Raw genomic sequence first — 15,763 nt, 5'->3', positions numbered from 1 at the left:
TATCCTTCCCAACGTTGTAAATTCCGAGTAATAAAAGTAGGGAGAAGGCACAGAATGTCTCACGTATGGGGTCTTTGGCTTGGACAGAAGTCGAGATTGTGCTGGGATTGCCTGCTCCGGCTCTGTTTACACTGGTGACACGAAACTCATACTCCGCTCCCTCCACCAAGCCGCCCACAGTGAATTTAGAGTCTGGAAGCAATAACACAGAGTTAATAAAACATGCCCATACTACAGCGTGTCCAAAAGCCCCATAGAAACAATCACGCACGTATATATATTTATTCTTTCCCAAATTATGCCATTTTCTGATCTATGTTTTAATGTTTCCTCGTCACAAACAGACCTGGAGTTGTGTTTTGTTTCATTCATACATGTTTAACGCACAAACCCTGCAGATTTACCCTAAAAAACACTCTGTTCCACCTTGTGATGTCATCATGTGGTGATACAGGAAGTAGGAAGTGCTCCATTGTGCTTTTAAACTCCACACACCTTCATTTCTAGAATTATTTGGATGATTTCAGCCCTGGAATTTCAAATATCGACTAAATAAAAAGGTAAAAAGGAGCTGTTTAACTTGAAAACTACCACTTCATGACATCACAAGGTGGAACAGAGCGTTTTGAGGTTTGGAGATGTCGACTCAAACATGTGGGGATGAAAACGCAACTCCAGGTCTGTTTTTGAACATGGCTTAAAGCTACAAGAGTTCATTTTATGTAATACAGGACCTGTGACTTACTCAGAGTTGTATTTTGATTCGTACAGTTGAATAATCTTGTATTGTTCTGCATTTGAGGCTTGAGAGCTCAGAAAATTCCTGTTTTCACCTACCCCCTACGCCAGGCCACAGCTATGGACACACATGCAATTATTTGAAAAAAAAAATATGATTCTGCGTCACACACACTGGGCTGTGAAATGTCAACAAACTATTATTGGCTGTGGTGAAACGCCATTATGAAGATGTGGCTCTGAGTGCAGTGTGTGTGTGTGTGTGAGTGTGTGTGTGTGCAGTGTGGGTGTGTGTGTGTGTGTGCGGTGTGTGTGTGGGGGTGTGTGTGTGCAGTGTGTGAGTGTGTGTGGGGGTGTGTGTGAGTGTGTGTGTGTGTGAGAGTGTGTGAGTGGGGTGTGTGTGTGTGAGTGCGGGGTGTGTGGGGGTGTGTGTGTGTGTGTGCAGTGTGTGTGAGTGCGGGGTGTGTGTGTGTGTGTGTGCAGTGTGTGTGTGTGTGTGCAGTGTGTGAGTGTGTGAGTGCAGTGTGTGCAGTGTGGGGGTGTGTGTGTGAGTGCAGTGTGTGTGTGAGTGCAGTGTGTGTGCAGTGTGTGTGTGCAGTGTGTGTGTGTGCAGTGTGTGGGGGTGTGTGTGTGTGTATGTGTGTGTACAGTGTGTACAGGTCCAGTCTAAGGGTCTTTGTTTATCTCTCCTCAACCTGAATTACATCAATAAACATGTTTATTAGAACAATAATGAAAAATCTACATATGTTACTCATGACGACTACCACCCGTACTCCTACTACTACTAGTACCACCACTACTACCCATACTCCTACTACTACCCATACTCCTACTACTATTCCTACTATTACTAGTCCCACTACTAGGCCTAATTACTACAACTCCATTCATCCATTCTCTTCTGCATTATCTGGGCCAGGCAGTGGTCTGAGCAGGGAGACCCAAACCCCCCTGTGCACACACAGCTCCTCCAGGAGAGGATGATAATAATAATAATAATAATAATAATGATAATAGTAACGATAACAATAATAATGATAATAATAATAACAATAATGATAATAATGATGATAATAATGATAATAATGATGATAATAATGATGATAATAATAATGATGATAATAATAATAATAATAACAATAACAATAATAACAATAATGATAATAATAATGATAATAATAATAATAATAATAATAATAATAACAATAATAACAATAATGATAATAATAATGATAATAATGATAATAATAATAATAATAATAATAATAATAATAATAATAATAATAATAATAATAATAATAATAACAATAATAACAATAATAATAATAATAATAATAATAATAATAGCTGCATGCCGTGTGTTCTTTAAATCAAACTGACCTGTGATGAGCTCCTTGTTGAGCTGGAGCCACATGTTGCTCCCTTTCTTCCTCCGCTCCAGGATGTATCCTAAAACAGGAGCTCCTCCGTCGTCTCCTGGAGGAGTCCAGCTCACGGTCATGGTCTCCTTTGTCACGTTGGACACTTGGGGCTGGGACACGACTCCTGGAGGCTCTGTGTTACATCAGTGTCGTTAAAATGTGGGACGTGTTCATGTGTGAGATGAATAAATACTGAGCTTTTTGAAGTAGAAATAATCAGAGGAAGTTATCGAAAACCACCACTACTGTTTTTCACTTTCTTCAACTTTTACAACTGCAAGAGTTTATTTTGTACAAGATTTATCCAAATATCTAGTACTGCTACTTTTACTGCTGCCACCAACAATACTTGTACTGTGGGTATTATGAAAAGAAATACATTTGCACTTTTACTTTGCTTGTACTTCAACTGTCCACTTCACCACTGAGGTAAAAACAGACAGATTATTGTTTATAAATATATATTTGTACTTTTTACTTTACTTGTATCTTTAAAGGTGCACTATGGAACTTTTCTAGAGTCTTTTCCTTTCCTTCCATCTGTTAGCTTCTTTACAAGTTATTGTTGCTTTGCCTGGAATGTTCCACAATACGACATTAAACGTATGTACCTGCATGGCGACTGGCCAAGTTACAGATCAGGTTTGTGGAGAGGTGGGTCAACTCACAGCTATAATGTTTGTTTTTCAAGTTTAGCTTTTTTTTTTTCTGAGCAATGAAAACATCCATCATTTAATCCAACACTGTGGAACATTCCAGACAAAGAAATATCTCTATGAAGAAAAATTACACAGATTTTGTAATTACTGTACACAAAAAAAAAATAAAAATTAATTACTGAGCAAAACATGCAACTTATTATCAATGTCCTGCTCCTGTGTGTGTGTTTTTTCTGTTTATTTATTAATTTATGTGTATATATGTGTGTATATATGTGTACGTATCTGTATATATATAATTTTCATCTTTTTTTTTTGCCTTTTTTTCTTTTTTTCTGTATTTGCACTATTATTAATAAGTATGTATGCAAATGTTTGTCTACCTATGTATATATGTGTGTATATATGTGTACGTATATATATATATATTTTTATTATTTTAGTTTTTTTAATATATCTTTTTTTCTGTATTTGTACTATTATTAATAAGTATGTATGAATATGTCTGCATAAGTTTGTCTATGTATCTATATATGTGTGTATATATGTGCACGTACAGTTTTCTTTTCATCTTTTTTTTCCCTTTTCTTCTTTTTTTTCTATATTTGTACTATTATTAATATGTATGTATGAGTATGTCTGCATATTTATGTCTACGTATGAACACATATATATGTTTGTATATATGTGTACGTATGTGTATATATATATTTTTATTTTTTATTTTTTGTATTTATTTTTTTAATTTTCCTCTTCTTTTTTTCTATATTTGTACATTTTTTTTCCATATTTGTACTATTATTAATATGTATGTATGAGTATGTCTCCATATTTATTTCTACGTATGAACATATATATATATGTTTGTATATATGTGTACGTATGTGTGTATATATATTTATTTTATTTTTTTATTTTATTTATTTATTTTTTCCCTCTTCTTTTTTTCTATATTTGTACAATTTTTTCCATATTTGTACCATTATTAATATGTATGCATGTGTTTGTCTGCATATGTTTGTCTATGTATGAATATATGTGCAAATAAAACAGTTAAAACAAAAAGTAAAATGACGCCCCTTTAAGTAGTATCTACATTTCTAAACCTCCACACTGTGACATTTGTACCTATCGGTTCTCCCGCTCTGACGTCCTCTGTCTCCAGCGCTTCACTCGTTCCTTCTTCGTTCACTGCTCTGATTCGATACTGATAGGCCTCGCCCTCAGACACTTCCTCGTCGCTGAAGACGGTGGAGCTGCTGTTCACTTCTCCCACTCTGTCCCACGATTTCTTTCCGGCCGGACGTCGCTCAATGAGGAAACTCGTCACCTGCTTTCCCCCATTATCCCGCGGAGCTTTCCACTTCATCTTTATGCATTTTCTCGACGTCTCCAGGAACTCGACTTTTCCTTGTGGAGGTTTAGGACGATCTAAAAAGAAAAAAAACATAAACTTTTAACTATTAGGATGTTTTCCCTCAACACGAGTTAAACCAAAGCTGTATTTCGACTGATTTATGCATTTATTTATCTGTTTTCCTTATTTTTCACAAGCAGAAAGAAAGAAATCAACATTGGTGCAGTGTAACAAAGTAAAAGTAAAGTACAGATACCTAAAATGTATACTTAAGTACATTTTAAAGTGGATATTTTTTACTTTTACTTCACTACATTTGAGAGCAGCGTCTGTACTTTCTACTCCACTATATTTTTCAAACTGGACTGAAAAGTAAAAGTGTTTTTCCTGCTGAATGTTCCGCACGTTCGTAATTTGAGCAAAACAAAAATATAGAAATAAAAACGGCTGGAAAAAACTTGATTCAAACTGTTTCTACTGAACAAAACTCAGCTCAAATCTTTATCAAAATCACCACATTTGAAGCTTTATAAGACTCAAAATCTGCACAAAATACTTTTACTTTTTACTCTTTAAGTACATTTTTAAACAGGTACTTTAATACTTTTACTTCAGTTGTTTTTTTTCATTTGATACTTTTACTTTTTACTCTTTAAGTACATTTTTAATACTTTTATACTTTTACTTCAGTTGTTTCTTTCATTTGATACTTTTACTTTTTACTCTTTAAGTACATTTTTAATACTTTAATACTTTTACTTCAGTTGATACTTTTACTTTACTTCTTCCACGTCTGTTTAAAGTCTTCTCTGTTTACGTTTGGTTTGGACCATCATAGATCAATATTCCGTTTGCACGATAAACTAAATATAAAAATATAATCTACATGTTACACTTTATTACTAAATACCACAAAAGTGAAATGTCTTTAAACGCACCGATGACGTCGAGGTGCATGTTGGCGACGGCAGTGCCACAGTCGCTCTTCAGACGTAACATCACGGCTCCACTGTCCTCCCTCACACATCTGACAAAAACAAAACCACATTAAAACAATTATCTATGAGATTAAACGGCCATATTTACGTATTTTCAGGATTATAAGCAGCACTTTTTTGTCATAGTTTGTCCGGGTGTGCGACTTATATGTGAAATTCTGCGGATTTATTGATTTGGAGTGAGATCCAGAGTAAACTTGTTGCTTGTTTTTATTCTTTATTTATCTGATTAACTGTTAATATCTTACGTGAACAAACCAGACACGTGTTCAGTTCTGTCTGTGCTTCATGTCGCTCAGGGGTGACAAACACATTTTCACCGAGGGCCACATCAGCAAAATGGCTGCTCTCAAAGGGCCAGATGTAAAATAAATCTAACTACTTTTTAAACTTGTTGATTAACTGTTTCTGTATTTATGACTTATTCAAGTTACAAATATTGTATATGCATTTTCCTAGATGTAAAAATGTGGCTCTGTAACTGTGCATCTCCTGATAAAATGACATTTTAAGTCCATCATACCTTTTAATTTACCCTGTCGAGGGCCACATAAAATGATGTGGAGGGCCACATTTGGCACGTGGGCCTTGAGTTTGACACATGTGATGGAGCTGAATAAATATAAATGTGTTACGTTAGCGTGATGTACTGATATTCAGCCTGTTGTTCCACATTTTATTCTTATTATTGACATTTTATCTTGATTTAAAGATAAAATGTCTGTTCTTCGTCTCAGATTTGGTAAATATGTAAAAAAAAATGTAAAAATTTCCCCCAAAAATGCGACTTATATATGTTTTTTTCTTCATTATTTTGCATTTTTTGGCTGGTGCGACTTATTCTCCGGAAAATACAGCACTCTATTATTATTTTGTTGTGTTAGTTTTGTTGTTTAGTTGTGTTTTGTTTCATGTTTAACAATAAAACCCTGCACATTTAGGTTGAGTTCTTCTTCTCTCAAACTGAAAACACTCTGTTCCACCTTGTGATGTCACGTGGTAATACAGGAAGTGTCTTTAAACTCCATTGTTTCCCCAATTTCTACTAAATCCAAATCCCATTAAACATGAAAACTGCCTCTTCATGACATCACAAGGTGGAACAGAGTAACTCAAACATGTGCGAATGAAACAAAACACAACTCCAGGTCTGTTTTTGAGCAGAAAACAACATTAAAAGAGTCCATTTTGTGTAATATAAGACCTCTGAGTGCACATTATAACCACCTGGTGAGTACAAGAGTCGTGCCATCAGCCGATCTCTCCATCTTCGTCCTCTCGTCCTCCATGACCTCTACTCCATCTTTGTACCACGTGACCTTAGGCGGAGGTTTGCCTTTAAAGGGGATTTTGATGGTGGCTGTCTGACCTGCCTTTACTGTAACAGGCTGGGCCCCCAACACGTCCAGAACGGAGCTGTCAATTTCAGGAGGATCTGCCGTAGATAAATGCAAGGTTATATTTAGCTTTTTCAGGACATTACATTGACTTGCATTCACTTGGACCTGGAAACAGACCCAAACTTTACCCACGGTTACTACCTGATAAACTTTAACTTAACCGTGACCTGTTTTGAACCATCATAACTTTAGACCATGTAGTTCTAACGCTAGCGAGAGTGACCACAGGAAAAGAAAGCGCCTGATTTGTCTGTTATTAATGTTTGTATCTTGATTTACAGACATAAACGTGAAATAAAAACCCCAGGATCGTGTAGAGGGTTAATACGAACATTTAAGACCAAAATGAGTCTGGCAGCAGCAGAGACAGAGAGAGGAGATACAGTTTAAAAAAATTTAATTAATAAATAAAAAACTCAAAATAACAAAAAAACAAACAAAATAACAAAAAAAAACTTAAAATAACAAAAAAAGAAAAAAAATCAAAGTAAACTCAAAATAACAAAAAAAACTTAAAATAACAAAAAACCAATCAATAAATAAAAAAGTTCAAAATAACAAAAAAAAAAAACCTCAAAATAACAACAAAAAAAACAAACAAAAACCTTAAAATAACCAAAATAAATAAAAATAAATAAATAAAAAATGAACCCCAGGATCATGTAGAGGGTTAATACGAACATTTAAGACCAAAATGACGAGTCTGACAGCAGCAGGTACAGAGAGAGGGGACACAGATAAAAAAAAAAAAATTGAAATAAACAAAACAACAACAAAAAAAAAAACAACCTCAAAATAACAAAAAAAAAATCCTTAAAATAACAAAAAATAAATAAATAAATAAAATTCAAAATAACAAAAAACAGAAACTATAATAACCAAAAAAAAAAAAAAAAAAAAAAAAGAACCCCAGGATCATGTAGAGGGTTAATACGAACATTTAAGACCAAAATAACACACTGCTGACAGCAGCAGGTACAGAGAGAGAGGAGACAGTTTTTCAATGTAAAGTGAATAGGAGTCAGAGGTTAGCTACTTCTGTTTAGATAAACAGTCTATGGTGTACACAGATTTCAGTCCCCCATAACCTAATGTATAACCACAGACCGTTTCTTACCTGCGATGCTGAGCACAGCCTCACTCTCCGCTCCTTTAGCTTTAAACGTGTATTTTCCTTCATGTGCATCAGTCACACTGGAGAACAGCAACTTATGGACGGCCCCCTGTTTCACCACCTGCACCTCACTTTGCTCTGAAATCTGGAAGCAAAAAGAGTTAATTATTGCGTAGAGCAGTGGTCCCCAACCACCGGGCCGGGGACCAGTACCGGGCCGTTACGCATTTGTTACAGGGACACACAAAAACAGTCAATAATTTATCAGCGATCGCATCTTCTCCGACGTAACTTTCGCCCGTCCCTGGATATGTAATGAAAATCCTGACAGGAAATCGCCACAGAAATCTAGTGAAAATGAGTCAAAACAAAAGTCTTTGGAGAGGTTTTTTGCAAAGGGGAAAAGGACAAAGACGACCCAGAAGAGGAGACTACGACCTCCAAGAAAAAGAAAGATCAATTTAACAGACAACTCCTGCTTAAAACATGGGTTTGTCTCTACAGGTGAGTCTCACGCGCCGAGTCCGATCTGCGTAATAAAAGCAAAAGCAAATGAGGCAATGAAAGCTTCAAAACTGCTTTGACACATGGGATTAAAAGATAAGATTTAGAGTTTTTTGAAAGAAACAATCGTGAACAAGAAGGACGAAGAAACAAGTGCAGAGCTCCCACTGATGCAGCTGTGAGTTGTATTTTTTATGCACTTAACTTATTTTTGCCACATTTATTTGCGTAGGAGGCCGATCCGTGAAAATAAAACCCACATTATTCCGGTCCGTGGTGCAAAAAAGATTGGGGACCACTGGTTTAAATGTCCCATATTATGCAATGTTGTCAAATTATTAACATATTTTCAGGAGTATGAGTCACACCAGCCAAAAAATGCATAATAATGAAGAAAAAACACATATACTCAGACGCGATTTATATGTGAAATAGTCCGGAAAATACTATTAATACAGCAGCAGTACACAAAGAAATATATATGAACGCATCGATTCATCAAATTAATCTCTTCCAGAAATGTTCCATACCTCTATTCCATCCTTCAGCCATATCCCGTCCACTTTCTCATCGTCCAGAACCACACACAGCTCTGCGGAAGACCCCGTTGGACACTGGGCGTCCGACATGCCGCTAATCACTGACGCAAAACGTTCTGGAAGTGTAGAGAGAAAGGTCTTAATAAATTACTCTAAAAAGTCTCTCAGTGGTTTTTAGATTTTATAAAGTGAAGACGTCAAAGTCGAAGATGCGGACAAAGTGCCTATGTTCACACGCTATTGTTACTTTGCAGCTAACTGTAAGCACTGCACTGTCTGAAAGTTTGTTAGAGCTATTTTTTTTTTGTGTAATCTGACCAGAAAGAACCCTCTTGTTTAACAGCAAAAATCAGATCGCCTGATTCTAACCAAGTCCTTCTCAAATTACACAACAAGCTAGCTAGCATTAGCCAACAGTTTTCAGTTCATCACTTTCACCTTTTTTGTTGAAATTCAAACATCTAACACCTCCATTTTGTATTTTTTCATCAATTTTCGGACATACCTTAAATGTATTTGCCTATTTTGCTGAGGTGTGCATTGTGTCGCCATGGTAACGGGTGAACATTCTGTCAACGCACATACATGTAGAACACCCCCAGCGTCATGTCACTGCAAAATATCAGCCGATTACACTGCATCTTCAGAAAGGAGAAGTATCGAAAAGGAAGCCAACATTTTTAAAAGCTGGATCTGATCTGTGTTAAATGCTTTTTTGGCCAATTGATACTTTGCAGTGACATCATGCTGGGGGTGTTTTACGTGTGTGTGTATGGCAGAATGTTCATCTGTTACCATGGAGACACAATGCACAGATTAGCAAGCGCCGTCAAATATAGCCAGGATAAAAAATACAAAACAAACAACACATTTTTAGGAGGTTGTGATCAATCCGAGCGTTCATGGTTCTGTTTAGGTGTTTGGTTTTCAGCAAAAAGGTGAGAGCGACTGTTGCTATGCTAGCTAACGTGTGACTGTAATGATATTTGAGAGGGAAATCGGTGTAATCCCTCAGTCGTCCAGGTCTGTTCCATGGTAAAAGCCAAAGTTAAATCTGTCAAATGGGCAAAAAGTTGTAGGAGTAAAAACGTTTTGCTCCAGTCTCTGTAAAACCTTCAAATCAGGCGAGAAATCTAGAGGTAATATGGACTCAGACTTGAACTTTAACAGACACATCAAATCAGTAACATCTGCAGCGTTTTACCGTCTAAAAACATGTCAAAAATCTAATATATACTGTCAAAACCAGACTTAGAGAGACTTATCCTGCATTTGTCTCTTTAGGTTAGACGACTGTAACGTCCTGCTCACTGGTCTCTCCAAACGAGCCTTAACACAGAACAGAACATCCAGAACATCCAGAACATCCAGAACATCCAGAACACTGCTGCTCGGGTCAGGACTAGAACCAGGAAGTACTTCACACATGTGTCCTGTGGCTCCTGTGGCTCAGAGACTTTAAAGCAGCTCAGTGTGAACAAGTCTCTCCATGGACCAGCACCAAAGAACATCTCCCACATGAGCCACAAGAACCATCTCACATGAGGAGGACTGAACCAGGACTAAACCAGGACTAGACCAGGGGTAAACCAGGACTAAACCGGGGACTAAACCGGGGGCTAAACCGGGGACTAAAGCGGGACCGAACCGGGACTAAACCCGAACTGAACTGGGACTGAACTGGAACTAAACTGGGACTAAACCAGGACTAAAGTTTAAATCCAGGCTTAAACGGTTCCGTTCATCTGAACATGTGACTGAAAGGTTTTTATTCTGCACTTTTCTCTTTTAATGTACATTTTTTGATGATTATTTGTGATTATTTATGATTCGATTTGTGTGATTTTAATCTCTTTCTTATTCTGCACAGCACTTCGAATTACTTTGTGTACGGATTATGTCGTACAAATAAACGCACCTTTCAGCCATTTCTTCAGTTCAGAAGATTTAACTTTGGTTTTTACTTGAGTGGGACTCGTTTAACAGCACAAATCGTCTCATCTGTTCCAAATAAGTCAGTTTTCTCATCATATTATGTTGAAATAAAGATCAGATTAAAGTCTAAGATAGAGCAGTGCCTACAGTTAGCATCACACACCCAGGGATTATTGACGACAAGTATCAATCGAATGTTGTGATACCACTTGAAATGTAGTCATATGCAGTACTTTCCGGCTCACCATCGACAGTGAGGATGGCCGTGGAGAAGTACTCGTGCGTGTCGTTGTCTTGAGTACACACTATGCTGTACTCCCCGGCGTCCGTCAGCTCGCAGTCTTCAATAACGGCTTCCGCTCTCTTTCCCTCGTGCACAAAAACGTAGCGGCGACTGGCGGTGATGTCGCTCCCGTCTTTAAACCAGCGGATGTGGACGTCTTTGGAGGTCAGCTCACACTCCAGACGAGCCTTTCCTCGCTCCTGCACGCGGGTGTTTTTCAAGTAGCTGCAGAACTTGATGGGAATTCCTTAAAAATAGAATAATTATTAGATATTTTTAGTGTTTATTTAATGCAGTGTTTTATTAATAAAGTCGGTTTTATAGGTGGAAAAAAAAGAAAAATGGACAAAATTTTAAAAAAAGCTCATGTATAAATGCCAATACCTATGTCTGGTTTGTAAATTCGGTATTTTATGTTTAATTTTTAATATGCGTGACAGCTGTTAAAGTTCAATCCCACCAATAAATGCTGTTTTTGTGTCCTTAGGCAAGACACTACACCCATAATACATTAGTCTGAATGGCTTTCCTGTTTTTTTGTAAATAAAAAAACATAATTGACCCAAGTCTAATGGCATCACCTTTACATTTTCAGTGCATTTGAACATAAAAAGGTTGTTAGCTCTTCATTCTGTCCATATCGAGAGGTTAAAAGTCGATTTTACCATCCGTCTATATGACTCGGATCGTTGTTACACCTGAGACAGATCCACTCAAATTAAAACGCATATTAATAAGTGCACATTTCACTAATTAATACAAGATTATGCTTCAATAAATCAAGAGTATTCAACTGAAATAGACTAAGCCGCTGAATATGTCTCACAAAAACACTGACGTTGCTTTAAATTCACGTTACACTGAATTATTGCACAGATTTATGGCAAAAAAAAGACTTGATATTGCATAAGAAGGATAAAAACTTGTCGCAATAAGCCACGAACAGTCCAAAGTCTATGGTTAAGCGAAGTTTATATTTCCTGCTAAGTCTGATTTTTAACCCCCCAAAATTCAAACGTTTTAAAAAAGATACAAGACTAAACTTTCTCTTATATAATATTTCCGTAAATAAACCTCAACTGCACCAAGTTTGAGTAAAATCCATGAAAGTTTAGTTTATTTTTTATCCTGAAAATCTACCCAAATGACTGAGAATTCTATCCGTCAGTTTTAAGTATGGACAATTATTTCTGTTATGGCAGGTGAACCGTTGGAGACACAGAGCTCGTCTTGGGCTCAATTTGAAGCTCATGAATTGGGGAGGTTTTCTATTTACATATGAAGCAGCAATTCTGTGTCAATGTGTCACAATCCATTAGTTTGTGGAGAGGATTTGTCCTTGAGAATGTCATTTTTTGATATTTTTTTTCTATAAATGGTCAAATAATTGGAAACACAAATGCACAAACAGCTGTAAGGTTAAACTGTCGTGTTCCTCATTAAGTCAGGGTTCTATGTTCCAGGTTTCATGAGTATGGGACACTGGATGTGACTGTAGCACCACTTTAAATAAAAACTCATATCATTTTTGCAGAAGGTGGGTCCTAAAAAAAGGGGTTTTGGTTGCACGACAAACCCAGAATCATCTCTCTCAGATTGACATGAGTCTGGTCACCGCTCCCTCCGTTGCGTCTCAAGCTCCGGTCAAACGTGATGGTCCGATCAGATCTGTTTTTTTCAGTGACACATGTGAAACTAAGGAGCTCATTGATCACCTATGATTTACAAATAAACTCCTAACCCTAAACAAATCTACTGTAAATTTCGGACTATATCCTCCTGAGACCCGAGCTTTAATCAAATAAAATAATTTAAAAAAATAAGTAAATAAAATAAAAATACAAAAAAATAATAATAAAATAATAAAATAAATTAAATAAAAATAATTAAATAAAAAAAATAATAAAAAAATAAACAAAATAAATAAATATTCTAAACTCTTGGAAATATTCAAAATTGAACATGTTCTTGTTGCTGTTCTTCTAAAAATTTGCACTGTGGCCTAAACAATCCAAAATGTGTTGTCCACAGATGAGGACACCAGGTCTCAGGAGGATATGCCGATATACTTTTCCCCCAGACTTTAATCCCTGCGGCCTATGCAACCAACGGTGAGGCTGATTTATAGAGTTTTACTGGCTAACAACCACCAGGGGGCGCTCTCTAGCAGTAAATGCAAAAGTGAGACAGCCGTGGGGAAAGATTATTGCGTCATTTTGCACGTCATGCACAAACTCTCATCATGGAAAACGCGAAGAAATTTAAATGATGAAGCTTTAATAAAGGCAACGGATCTGTCCATCAAAGAAGGAAATAGAGCCACTGCACGCAAGTTTGACCATCACAGAAGGAAATAGAGCCATTGCACGTAAGTTTGACCATGAAAGAAGGAAATAGAGCCACTGCACGTAAGTTTGAACATGAAAGAAGGAAATAGAGCCACTGCACGTAAGTTTGACCATTAAAGAAGGAAATAGAGCCACTGCACGTAAGTTTGACATCACAGAAGGAAATAGAGCCACTGCACGTAAGCTCAGCATCAATGAACCGATTGTGCGACGTTGAAAGCAGCAGCGGGAAGAGCTTAGTCAATGTATAAATGCGACAAAAGCTTTCAGAGGAAATAAATACTGTGTTGGTGCAGTTTTAGTTTCATTTTTTTTCTTATTTTGCATATGCAGGTATGTTCATCCTGTCTTGATGTCAATTTTCAGGTTTACAAAAAAACTCTGTGTACCACCTTTCTGTGTAAATATCTTTTTACAACATGAAAACCTGCAGCTTATATCGAAGTGCGGCTTATATATTTACTAAATGTATTTTCTTTTAAAATTCAGCTGGTGCGGCTTATATTCAGGTCCGCTCTATAGTCCGAAATGTACGGTATTTGACCTCACATTTTAATGCTTTTTCCATTGATTCTGCAAATATCCTCCATATTTTTCAGCCCTCTGTGATACTTTTTACTTCATTTTTTCCTGGAATAATTGGCTAATCCACCTGTCAATCACGCCCATCTAAAAACGGGGAGATTCACCGGTGTCCAGACTCACATCTTTGCAAAGTACTGAAAAAGTGTGTGCTTTGGATCCCAGGCAAGTTTTTTAGGGGATCCTGAGACCAAACGGGGCAAAGTTGAAAAAAAAAAATCCCAAACTCATAACAACCCGAGGTGTAAACTAATGAAAAGTAATAAGACGGAAGCAGAATAATGTCGGCGGACGGCTCTGGCTCATGTACTGTAGTATTAGTATTCACAGCAGGGTAGCGCTAGGGGATTGTCAAGCTGGAAAAGCGCAGTGAGATGTCATTACTGTATTGGTGTTATTATTTTCTTCATGAGTTATTTGTTTTTGTAGGACCCTGTTAAGGACAAATAAAAAGCCTTCTTCACTCATAAAACTGCACTCATGAATAACGCTAATTAGCACAGCCTCAATTACAGCCTCTATTGCTCCAACCCCAGAAGACATCCCGGTGTCCTTACGCAGATATTTACACGCCCCAGCCCGCTCCTTGGGCTTGTTAGTAAATTAGCTTCTTGTGAGGTGGGATTTAGGTGGATCACTTTCAAGTTCCAGCACAAGAAACGAGAATTATAATGACGGCCATAGATCTTCATTTGAGAGATGGGGTTCAGATTAGGTTGTTGTAGCTGCGGAGCGATAGATTTTCTCGTGTCAGGGGGATTTAACGCAGTAGCTACTCATCTGTCTGACAGAGGGGGGAAAAAATAGGGGAAAAAAAGGAAAGCCTACGGGGAAAACAACACAATAAAGTCGTTTGTTTGCGATGAGATACAGTACTTTGGATGAATAGTGGCACAGTGGCGGTGAGGTCCCCGATGCTGATGGTGTAGTCTCCGGTATCGCTGACTTTCACATCCTTAATCTTCAGAGTGTAGGTCAAACCGTCTTCAGACAGCGACACATCAAACTTCTCATCTCGCTTCACTTCCTTATCTTTGACCTGCAAAAGAGCAAGTACATCTGGGAAAACCATCTCCCTTTTTGTCTTATTCCCCACTAGCTTGCGCGGTATAGGAATAGAGACGCGTTCCTCTGCGTATTGTTTCTTTAAAAAGATTTCTGAATTCCTTCGACGCGTCAGATACCAACCTTCCAAATCAGAGGTGCGTTCGTCTTCTTAGAGAGGCGGACCTCAAACACAGCCGTCTGCCTTTCAGTCACTTTCTTGGGCTTGAAGTCGGATAGGAATTTCAGAGGTTCATCTACAGAGAGAGTTTTAAATTTAAATAACGGTTACACGAGCAAAACACACACGGGCGAAACATGTGGAGACTGAAACACGACTTTTAACACGGCAACAGCATTAGTGCATGATAGTTACATATAAGTTACACTCTGATGCTTCAAATCCAAACTCAAAACGCGACTCTACGCAACTTCCTGAATGAGGTTTTTGCCAGATCACGCTAAAATTAATAAATATTTAAACTGACAACACGTTAAAACTTACACAAATAAAATGAATACTTCTGCGGAGGAAACTTCTGTGTTTATAAAAAGATGTTAGAGTCTCAATGCTAATGCTAATGCTAATTTTGAGGCATAATACATATTTAAAAACACCACAAACTGAAGTATTCTACATGTAAAAATAATTGGGTCATCTTTATTTTAATGTATTTGAATTTGAAGGACGTCCTAGGTCTTTCCTGGGGCCTCCTTCCGGGTACGTCCCACCAGGAGGAGGCCCCAGGGAGGACTCAGGACACACTGGAGGGACTGTGTCTCTCGGCTGGACTGGGAACGCCTTGGGGTCCCATTGGAGGAGCTGGAGGACGTGTCT

The 15,763-nt window shown here is 37.5% G+C and overlaps 1 protein-coding gene across 1 annotated transcript in view; it reads right to left on the bottom strand.

Moving 5' to 3' along the window:
• Window positions 1-15,763, bottom strand: part of LOC117371916 (immunoglobulin superfamily member 22-like) — a 35,427-nt gene that overhangs the window by 7,192 nt on the left and 12,472 nt on the right. Inside the window, exons 9-18 of the mRNA XM_033967590.2 lie at window positions 15,070-15,182; window positions 14,758-14,920; window positions 10,914-11,198; window positions 8,725-8,849; window positions 7,694-7,835; window positions 6,404-6,611; window positions 5,117-5,205; window positions 3,950-4,252; window positions 2,122-2,295; window positions 64-192 (exon numbers count right to left, since the gene is read on the bottom strand). Of these exons, the coding sequence (XP_033823481.2) occupies window positions 64-192; window positions 2,122-2,295; window positions 3,950-4,252; window positions 5,117-5,205; window positions 6,404-6,611; window positions 7,694-7,835; window positions 8,725-8,849; window positions 10,914-11,198; window positions 14,758-14,920; window positions 15,070-15,182 (1,731 nt within the window). The remainder of the gene's footprint in view (window positions 1-63; window positions 193-2,121; window positions 2,296-3,949; window positions 4,253-5,116; window positions 5,206-6,403; window positions 6,612-7,693; window positions 7,836-8,724; window positions 8,850-10,913; window positions 11,199-14,757; window positions 14,921-15,069; window positions 15,183-15,763) is intronic.

This window comes from Periophthalmus magnuspinnatus, chromosome 6 (genome assembly GCF_009829125.3).
Source record: "Periophthalmus magnuspinnatus isolate fPerMag1 chromosome 6, fPerMag1.2.pri, whole genome shotgun sequence".
NCBI lineage: Eukaryota > Metazoa > Chordata > Actinopteri > Gobiiformes > Gobiidae > Periophthalmus > Periophthalmus magnuspinnatus.
The sequence above is the reverse complement of the archived record's forward strand: the minus strand, read 5'-3'. Positions and strand labels throughout refer to the sequence as shown.